Source organism: Nesoenas mayeri (genome assembly GCF_963082525.1).
Source record: "Nesoenas mayeri genome assembly, chromosome: 5".
Classification (NCBI taxonomy): Eukaryota; Metazoa; Chordata; class Aves; order Columbiformes; family Columbidae; genus Nesoenas; species Nesoenas mayeri.
In genome coordinates, this window is record NC_137548.1 from 37,899,184 (window position 1) to 37,910,325 (window position 11,142).

Genomic DNA, 11,142 nt, shown 5'->3' on the forward strand with positions numbered 1-11,142 from the left:
TCAACTACCTTGCCATGTAGTTTGTGGACATCATATCTTATTTGAGCAAATTCACGAAGTCCAAAAGATCCTCCAACAAGATACAGCTGAAAAATATCAAAATGAAAACAGATATGTTAGGACTATCATGAAAAAGAACACTCTGCACGCTGACCCAATTCATTTACCAAGGGACCCTACTGTTCTTCCAACATAAATAACGGGAACTAAAGAAAATAATGAATCAGAAAATATATATAAGAGAAGGAGTATATGTGAATTTGGAGCCTTCTTCCACTCTCTGGGTCTGGCTTTCACAAATTTCCTCCTTCATACAAAGACAGCTGCTTCATGATTCACATTTTCTAGGACTTACTCTCCTCTTACCCCTGCTTTTCCCTCCCCACAGGGCTTCCTGACATAACTGCAGCAGAGGAGCCTTCGCCTCACCACCACAGGTTTTATCCTCATAATTTTCAGACTCCATGCGGAAGTAACAACGCCACCTCAACTTACTCTGATGTCTGTGGGTAAGAGTTCTAATTAAGCTTCTGAACAGACCAGATGATTTGAGCTATGGTTCAATGATACATTATCACAGAGGCTAAGAAACCATATCGAGCACACCTGCACTTCTATTATTGCTTCCTTAGTTGTCTTGCAATTCTCTCCACACCTGTGAAGCTTATGAACAAGAATAATAAAGGGAGAAATGGGGAGGGGGAGGTGTGCACCTTAATATTGCATTTTAAAAAATCATTACTGTTATGACAGAGGGAGATCATAAAGCTGTCTATGTATTTTTACCATTAAAATGGATAGACCAACCAAAAGATCAAGTAATGTTAACAAACACCATTAAGGACTTGAAAATTAGCTTAGAAATCTAGCTACTTTGTGGAAGAATCAGGCCTCTTGCTCCTGCTCTGACGTGACAGACTCCGTCTGCTGTTTTCTATGATGGCAGATGCACAGGAGGCCAAAAGGCTTCACATCTACAGATGCACATCTAAGGAAGGTAGAAGCAAGAGGAAGCTCTAAAGACTGGAGTGGAAAACAAAACAGAACACCTACACCACTCTATTTTATCACACCACATTGCTGTTAAATCCTTCATTACTGGCTGTTGCTGCACTAGTAACTGTTTTCTACACAATACTGCCTCATTTCTTGCTACATACTAGGTTTGCAGCAAACATCTGTGTCCAAGAGTTGTTATAATTACGCTGCACAGGTAGTCAAAATTTATGTTCTTTCCAAAAAGTATACTATCCGAAGTTCAGATCACTGAGGTCACAAAGCCATATTCATTCAACTTGAATTACAAAAAAAAAAAAAAAAGAGTCTTCAACATTTATTCCTTCTAAAAGTTGTGGGACTCCATGATTTTGCAACAAGCAGGTAAAACTACTCACAACCATGTGAACATGCTCCCAACACAGACTTAGATGATGGTGGGTTACAGACTGGTACCCAGGAACTGACGTGCTCTGGTCACAGAACAGGGAACCCCTTCCCAAAAGCCAGGAGTGAAAGGCTCCACAGTCTCTTTCTGGTCTGTCCCTTTCCATAAGCTTAAGAATCTAGCTGATAATTAGAAATAAATGCACCAAAAATTTGTGACATGAACATCCAACTGCTAGGCCACAGAACTCAGAAAATCATCATGTGGTAGTAAGTTCACTTTCAGCGACTAGAAATTTGACCTACTAGAAACTGGGTAGCCCCATACTTGCATCATAACTGCTCAAGCAATTAATGATGCTCTTGCAAATATTGAATCATCAAAATACACACAGAAAAAAAAAGGTATTGATATAAAGGAGAAAAAAAAAAAAGTCTTCCTCATGTGTCAGTACTTTGGTAAGAAAGAATAGCAGGAAACTAAAGTATACGAAATGGTTAAAAGAACCTGAACATTATTCAAGACATAATGCTGAAAGTCTCACATAGTGGACTGTAACTGAATTTTAATATGTTTGACACCTCAGCATAAATTTTCATTAGCTGATCTTCTTTAACTCCTAACAAGTATTATGTTAATTAATATCCAATGAGTTAACAAACTCCAAGTCCTAATGAACAGAAAACCTAAGTGCTATAGTCAAAGTCTGTGGCTGTTACGAACCACACCTTTTGCCTTTGTGTATATTAGCATGTTGTCAAAGAGTGGCTACGGCAGGCAAACGCAACTGCACTAGAAATGGTTCAGTACACAGTTGTTAAACTAGGCAGAAAGGAGCAATTACTTGTGACGTCAATTAAAAATTATTTTACCCAACAACAAACCTGCATGAAGTATATGCCACTATGAGATAAAATATGAACAAGAGAAAGAGCTTTAACTGGCCTGTTCCTCATAACCCAACTATTAATTAACATAATGAAAAGGTACACTGTGGCTTACAAAGCCATGTTCCAAGCTAAAAAATAGATATTACATTATTCAGCTTTGATAATTTCAAACAATGTAATGTACACTGTAACTAAGGGAAATCAAGTAGCAGGTTGTTGCATGACAGCAACCATCTGTTGTACAGTGCATTTTACACTTCCAGCTATGCACATGGTAAAGAAGTTCATGCATACACCCCTCTCAGTTCTGTTAGGTAGGTTTTGGCCTGAGATTCTAATTTTACTCATGTCACCTTTATAAAAAACCCACTTTGTTTGTGAAGTACTTTTGCTCTTCATACTGTATAAGCAGTGTAACCAGCCTGGCAAGCTGGCACATTTTGCTTATCAGGCATTACCAGTATAGTTGCCTTTACACTTCCAATGCTACAATGGTCAATTTATCTTATTATGGAACATCAGTTAGGCTGCATCCAAGTCAAAGCACACGTAGGCTGTGAGAAATTACAAATGCCACTGAAATATTACAGCTAGGATTAAGAAGGCTAGGATTAAGATTAAATAATTTTCAAAAGTACGGAATACACACAAAAATATAAATAATATGTTTACAAATTTACTTGATCAATGTTCTAAAGAACCAAATGCGATGTCCAAGATTTCATTGCAAAACCAGACCAGATTCAGTCATCTTCAGCATGGATTTAATCAACCAACAGCACGTCAATAGTTATCTGACAGTCCTTAGCACGTCAATAGTTATCTGACAGTCCTGAGCACCCTGCCTTCATCTACACAAGCAACAGACAGCTATGCAGTCAATTACATTTTTGAAAACTGTGTTCAAATGCCAATAAAAGAAGGTATAAATGAATTTATGCAACTATAATAACATTAAAAGTAGTAACAGACTCAGTGACTGACAATGCATTGAGTGGAAATATTAGTCTTGGTTTGCGTGTTTCCTTTCTCTTTTTTGCATTATGAGGGAAGATATCCTCGCTACCTTCCTCTACATTAACTGTATTTAAAGGGAAGAATGCACACATACAAACAACAATGAAGCATCAAGAGTCACTGCTCAAAAAAACCAGAAGTGGGATAGGACTCAAATTAAAAATTCCAGAACATTATCAGTTTCTTGGCTTTGCATATTCTGTATGTCTCACATACTTTTATAGTTTCCCAGTTTGTAAAACAGGGATAATCTCTACATTCCTTGCAAAATACTCTTCAGTTAAAAAAGCACTACAATGGACAAATTTGCCTAACATAAGCCAAGGGCAACAGCAAAGTCCAGTATGTTCCATCCACTACTCCAGACTTTATAAAAGAGATCACAGAAGCTATTCGGGATGCCATACCAATAGAACACATTGGCAACATTCTAATGAAGTCAGGGTCAAGTTCACTCCCCAGTTAACTGAAAGGGGAAAAGTAATGCTATATGTAATGAAAACTAAGATGTACTTTTCTTCATTCCAATTTTAGAATCATACAGATACTTAATTTGCATCATAAAATGTTAAGGCATTGGCACCTGAAGAGTACTGAAGCTGGAAAGTTCAAACATACCTTCATTCTTTCAGTGTGAGAGAACTATTAATGTTATGTGCTTCAGAATGTGGAGCAAAAACATTATTATGTAGTGAACATCATATGTCTAGTTACTTTAATGCATTCAGCAGACTGATGAAATAACTTCTCACTTCTTCCTTTACATCTAAAGTTTACCTTAAGAAAGCAAAAACCATAAAACATACAAGTTAGCCAGCACTTAACACCAAAGCAAACAGTCTAACAGCACTGCTAGCACACCCCCCCCCATTAAAGATCTCACATTGGATTATTCCTTTATGTTTCAGTGAGTATACAAAAAAATCCCTACAATGTTGTAATGTAATTATGCATGCATGGAAGACTTGCATGTTCCAAAACAAAATGAAAGATAGGATGTGACATAAGAGCACCATCTGTCACATACACTCAGCAACCTCAATAAATGTTTTATGTAAAAAAATGACATAAAACTCTCTTTAATAACATACTTTAAAAAATTCTATTGCTTCCCTGCTCCATTGGAAGGTACGTTATGCAATCAGTTACGGATGGCATCAGACTGATCCCTTGAACAGTATCTTAGGATGGGAAACTCTTGTGTTTGTCACCAACTGCAATCAGATGCTCACTGAGGACTCACAACAGCAGAAGAACTTGGGGCTTACAGGAGATCCCTACTTTTTTTTCGTTTCCTGAATAATCTAAAGCAGCCGTCTTCAGTTCTCTGGGTTAACAAAATAACAAGAAACTATTTATCTGCCAGCACCAGCAATTTGCCATATCACAAGCATCCTTGTTGTTAAAGAAAGCCATTCCTGCTATAGTACCAACTGTGAGAGCCAGATTACAAATTACATTTGTCATAAATCCCTGAATTAAGCAAATCACAATATTTAGTGCAGACAGCACAGATTATGCAGTGGTGGAAAATGTTATGATACATATCACTGGAGAAAAAGCATGATCATTTTCTAACCTCTTCTTCAAGACTGCTGCTGCAAAACCCTCAAGGTATTAACCAAGAGCTTCAAAACTACAACAGTTATGAGAGGTATTTTATTTCAGTTTGCAGTGATCATGGTAAAAAGGGGTTTGGGGCTTCCTTTTTAAAGAACTGTCTTATGTGCAGTGCAAGATGGGTGAAAGACAGCAATCTGACAGCCTACTAGACTGAAGTCTTTCTTTTGTTCCCTAAATAAAGTAGCAGGACAAACTGCCAGTCTCAGGGAAGGCCCAGGCAAGTCATCTTAACCTGAAGCGCCCCCCTCTGCCAGCTCTAACTATCCAGAGTTTGTTCCCCATAGCCATTCCAAGCGTTGGCTCTAATGCTGAAACTACTGAGAAGAGAGAAAAACAGTACAAGGCCTTCTCAGAAACGTACTAAATCCTCTCCCCACTCTACATGGGAGAAGAGGGTCTACCTTTTCTTCTTGTCTGCAACAAATGGAAATCCTTTAGTTCAGATCAGAGGCCTCCTTTGGAGGAAAGCAAAAACCAAAATGATACATCCCTTAGTAGTTATTTCATTCAAAAGCAAAACAAATAGAATGCACTGACTTAATACATATACTAGAGTTCACAAATTGCAGAAAGACTGCACTGCATTACATTCAAAAACAGATTAAATATGCAGTGGGCGGCCCCATGGACACCATGCTGGCAACCCAGGACAGCAGCTAGTATAAAGTCAAGCCAATTATAACAGGCTGATAAAGCAAAAGAGTGTAGTTTTCACAGCATGTAGAACTCTGTGAAGAGTATTAAACTTGAGCCAAGGTATCAGGCTAATTGGCTCAAAACAGAGTATGTTAAAAGCAGTGATTTTGAAGATTGCATATATGAACGGCTACAGGCCAAAATACAACAAAAACCGTCCATATCCTTTCAAAGCTACTACTCTATGTCTTAGGAAGAAAATAAAACCTTTGTTTATTAAAATGTCCATTTCATAAGAGGTTGGAAAGCACAGAAAATGCATTTAATAGAAACCAATCTAAGAACAATGCAGAAGAGACAGAAACCCATATGTTCCTCAGCATGAGCATTAGCAAAAAAGGGCCTTTTCAGCCACAACACTGTCATTCTGCACTACACAGATTGCTTGGGCTGGTCAGATTACAAGAGAATTTCATCAGTAGCTGCAGCTGTTTGAAAACTAAGTCTGCCGTGGTGGTCAAGCTGCACTTTCTCAACATCACCCTCTCTTTCTTCTTAAGCTTCTAGAAGCCAGAATTTTGATTCCTTATTAAAACTATCATTCCCATTACTCATAGGTTCAAGTCCAGCCAATGTTCATTACAACGAGAAACTGTTTAGGTCTCATGGCAACCTGTTGCGTTCTTGTGATGGGTTAGGCCCAGCCTGAAACAGCAATAAACTGAAACCTGCAGTAAAGAACATAAAAAGAAACCACTACTAGTCAAGCAATACTTCCCTATTGACAATGCTGGACAGAGGATGAAGATGAAATGTACTATAGAGTAAATACTAATTTTAGATCTCTACCTTTGACACCTCTCAAAGAAGGTGGAGGCTTAGAACAGGACTAAACACAGTAAGTGAAAACAGTCAAGTCTCCACTTACGTTCCTGTTTTGTGGCTCAACACAGAACCTCAGCTCCCCCGAGTGTCAAATTAGTCCATTCTACCACATTTAAACAATGCAAATACACTCTCTATGTTTCAAAATGAAATAGAAGGGAAATCTGTAGTATGAAAGAGTATCTGTTTGTCTAACATTTATCTGGAAAATAGTACTCAAAAATTAAGAATCAAAAGAAAACTTTAAGGTGTTGATTCAAAAGATGAGCCTGGAAATTTTAAGGCCTGACAGTCAACTGAAATATGGATGCCAGCTAATTCAGACTGCACAAACTGGAGTCCAGAAAAGCCCATTTAGCTTGAACACGCTGGCTTCCACTCCAGCACAAACAGTTCCAGGGAGTGGTTTTGTCTGGAACAGCTCCACACTCTGCTGTGGATTAAAACACATGCAGATGAACAAGAGTGGCAAAACAAAAGCGCAGCAGAAGTCAAAGACATATCACAAGGTTAGAGACCCAATATTTATCATACAAGTCACTGAAGCATAAAAGTGACACTCTGTGACTTCCTGACTGGGAGCAACCATTTTAAAATTCTAAAAACAGTTTTGTATTTATTGGTTTTCTAGGCTACAAATGTAATACTTGTGGACTTTTACAGGCAACCACAATTTATCTACACATATATTAGAAGTCAGAATTCTTTTCTTGGGTAAATGTTAACTTCTGTTCATCTCTCAAAAGCTTATTAACATTCAAATGAACTGTTCTGCATATGTCAAATCTTATTGTAAAGTTACATGTAGTAACAGATACTAATAAAAGTCCTGCATTTCAATATTGTGAATTGTTCAAGGTGACAATGTGAATGATGTCCATGTGATCTTTCATGGCAGGATCCTCCAGAATCCACGGGAGAAAGTCTACCTTACATCCAGCATACTCTAAGACTCAGAATGCAGCAGCTTTTTATGATATGAATTAGAAATGTTGTATTTAAATAAATCTTTGGAAACTTAGTTATTTAAATACTTTAAATGATAAAAACATAGTAAAACATAGATAAAAAATAGTAATATTTTCACTTCCAGTGACTCACAGCACAACAAAACACCATTTCACAATACTTGCAAAACATTTCTGACCATCAGTCATGGCTTCCAGATAACCCTGACTTCATCAGTGAACAAAACTCATCCAGAGACATATAAATTCATATCCTGATGTCTTGGAAAGGTTTTTAATTTTTTTTTGTTTGTCAAAAAGGTTGAGAGACAATGGGTTCATTAACAAGGGCCTGAGATGCAACTGACCTTCTCTAATGGTGCCTGAGAGCACTCATCACATTGCTGAAGCATTGTTAAGGACTCTTTCTGAACTGACCTTTCTTCTTGTCCTGTCTGTGACATGCACACTTAGCATTTCTTGATGAAGTGTTTATCAAAGTATCTTGCAGTATCTTGTTCGAGGAAGCAATGTAAATGGCAACATAGTACAGTTCGTGTGCATGAACACTGATGGAAACAGATTCTAGAAACACATTTATCCACAGAAAAATCTTCCACAGTTTCATGCCACCCCCATCTTCTCTTTGGCAACACTATGCACAGCACATAAAACACCAACGACAAGATCCTGAAGGACAAGCACAAGGAAAGCACTTGTAAAAGCATGGTCATTACAGAATGGCGGGGGGCTGGGAACACAGAAAAATCAATAGAACTCAAACTCTGCAGCCATAGATAGAGAGGCTATTGCACCATGGTACAAATTTGAAACACAAATGCAAGTTTTCCAAAGTGGTGTAAGCACATGAAACGGTGTTTTTTAATGTGCGTTTTAAAACTCTTACTGCTTTGCAGTTTAAAAATCCAAATACGTTTCCTCAGTGATCTAGAATCACCATTTATACTTGTCTGAAAAAATTATTTCCAGCAACTTCAAACATTGTAATGGCACTACAGAAGTAACCTGACATGTTCAGTGTCTCGTAAGAATGACACTGGATCCACTAGCTGTAATAAGAGCCTTGTTCTCTCAAGATCTTACAAAAGCAACACAGCCCTGATAGGACATTGATAGACACATCCTTTTTGGTCAGGTAGAGTTGATTGTGGAATATAAAGCAGTAGTGACTGAAGCTCTTCTTCTATAACAGAAACAAGTATCCTGAAGACTTGCAAGTTAAGCTTCACATGATAAGGAAAGAGTTCCCATTATCATGACAGGAAACAAAGATGTTGATACAGCTGACAAAGTTAACACACCCCTCTGTCACAACAGCAAACTTTACAGATACATCTGTAAGCTCACTGGAGTTCATCCTAACATCTACACAGATGTTACCATCTTTACCAGTGCTTCAGACTACTCACCCTGTAGCACTCAAGCTGTTAAGATATTCTGTGCCAGGTTGCATCACTCCCTCCTGCACACGTACTGTTCTATGCCATGCAGAGACATTCTATCTGCAAAGTTTACAGATTTAAAGAAAACATTCACAAAGCAAGGTTTACTGCAGTATTGTTAGTGCTCACAAAGAAGCAGTCTTACCTGCTGAGAAACTATGACTGAAAACTGTGATTTACACATCTTACCCTGAAACTTGTTGTCAGTTCAAGGTTTAAGATCAACAAAGAAAATTCCTTCTGCACTGAAATATTCTAAAAGTCCAAGCCCAAAAGAACAAAGAAATATTATCAAGATAATTTACACTAAAAACTAATAAATATTTTTATTATATATTTGTGTGTGTGTTGTGTATAATGAGACACTCATGGGTCTTTGAACTATGATCTCTCTAACTGTGGAGTCTTTAGAAAAAGTGGCACAGGAATTTTTTTAGTCAAATATGCACTGTGAGAAGATATGAAAGAAAAAAAATAAAAAAGGAAAGCAAATACGGTACTGATGAAAAATCCTGTACCTATCTAGTTAAAAACCAATGTACAGGATGCAAGAATCGACCAGAAACCTTTGGCTTCAATGTTATCTACAAACTCAGCAGAATTTAAAGGTTTACAAAGGCATGCCCTTTCTGATTCTGTGCATAGATTCAATGTCTTTCTGCTGTAACTGATCGTTTAGCACAACTGTATTCAGCTTCACAGATAGTTTCAGAGTTCAATAGACAGCTGGGGAACTGACAAGAACTGACAAGAATTGCATGGATTTTTTTTTTCTTACTCCTTGGGAAGCCTTTGGGCAGCAACATAGAAACATTCTGAAATATTCACAAGAGAGAATAATTTTATGGCAGTGAGACATGAAACCCTGGAAAAAAATACAATAGAACATTTCTCTATATAATATTGTCTCTAAAGGAAAGAGCTCTCGCAGTAACAGAAAGTGAACACAATTCGTACAAAGTCAAAGAAACCAGTCTCAAAATTTTCTATGACCTTTGGCAAATAATTAAAAAACACTAGGGGGGGCAAAAGGACAACCACAGGTCTACCTTGGCCTGGGAAGCTGAAATCCTACCTCCAACAGTGAAGAAGTGAGAACATCTACCCCATCACTGCCAGATGATATTGTTTAACTGCTTCTTAAAAATTTCAAGTGTGTATCACAGGTGCTCTATCCTGACAACAAGTAACATTTTCCTAACATCTGATCTGAAGCTCATTTGTTTTGGTACTTCTTTCCCAAGCCACGAAAACCAATTGCTGCTCTCACTATATGATGTACAGAACTTTGCAGAATTCTTCTAAACTAAACTAAGTCAATTCTTTCAAGCATTCCTGAACTGTGGAATGTCTGGTGTATCTTTTACATTGCTCTCCTCTAGACTTTACAGTTTATCTTCATCAGCTCTACAATGGCACCACAAAGCTGGAAAATTATTCCAGCTGAGGACTTTGAGTGGACTGGAAGAGTCCTGATCCATGTTTTACTTTACTTCTGATAAGTTTCTGTGTCTTATAATGACATTTCTGCTTTTTCACAATATTACAGGCTAAGGGTTTGAGCACAAGAGTAACTATGACCTATCAACTCAACTAACTAAAATTCCTTCTGTTTACTTAGAGGTACACATTTTCAGACCAACACTGCTGCTGCAGTTCAAAATCCTTTGAAAAGCTAAATCAAGTCCATCACATAAGCAGCGGTTTAAAGAAAAACACCGAGCTGCATTTCCCTCACCTTTTATTTAGGAATATGGTTAAGACCACGCTGTCAAACCCCCTCCCCGACCTCCAGAGGCCACCACTGGGCCTGCGGGTAGAGCTGGGCCCGCTGCTCCCCGCTCCTTTTCCCTCCTGGCCGGGGACTCCGCAGGCCTGACAGCAGCACCGCCTGCCGGGCAGACACGGCCCATCCCTCTCCGCTCCTGCCAGCACGGACTCCCAGCCGCTGTCCCCCCGACACCGGCACACAGCCCCCGCGCTGTGCCGGCCCTCCGCAGACGGCCAGGGCCCTGCCCTCCGGGGCCCAGCCCCGCGTCCCTCGGGCAGCACCGGGACGGCCACCCCCGGAGCCCGCTCTCCGCCAGGGAGCCGCCGGGGCGGGGCCTGGCGCCGCACCGGCCCGTCCCCAGGCCGCGCCTCCTCCCCGGTGCCGGTGCCCACCCCCCGCCGTGCTCACCAACAGGGGGACCCCGAAGGTCATGGTGCTGCCCCGCCACAGTTTCCGCAGCCGCTTCATCCCCCTCCCTCCCCATAGGCTCCGGCAGCGCCTCCCGCCTCCGGCCCGGCCTCAGCGC

General features: G+C 39.5%; 1 protein-coding gene across 1 annotated transcript in view; it reads right to left on the reverse strand.

Annotated features, from left to right (window-relative positions):
* COX16 (cytochrome c oxidase assembly factor COX16) overlaps positions 1-11,142 on the reverse strand; it is a 50,678-nt gene extending 39,536 nt beyond the window's left edge. The window contains exons 1-2 of the mRNA XM_080345512.1: positions 11,025-11,142; positions 9-86 (exon numbers count right to left, since the gene is read on the reverse strand). Of these exons, the coding sequence (XP_080201638.1) occupies positions 9-86; positions 11,025-11,084 (138 nt within the window). The 5' untranslated portion in view covers positions 11,085-11,142. The remainder of the gene's footprint in view (positions 1-8; positions 87-11,024) is intronic.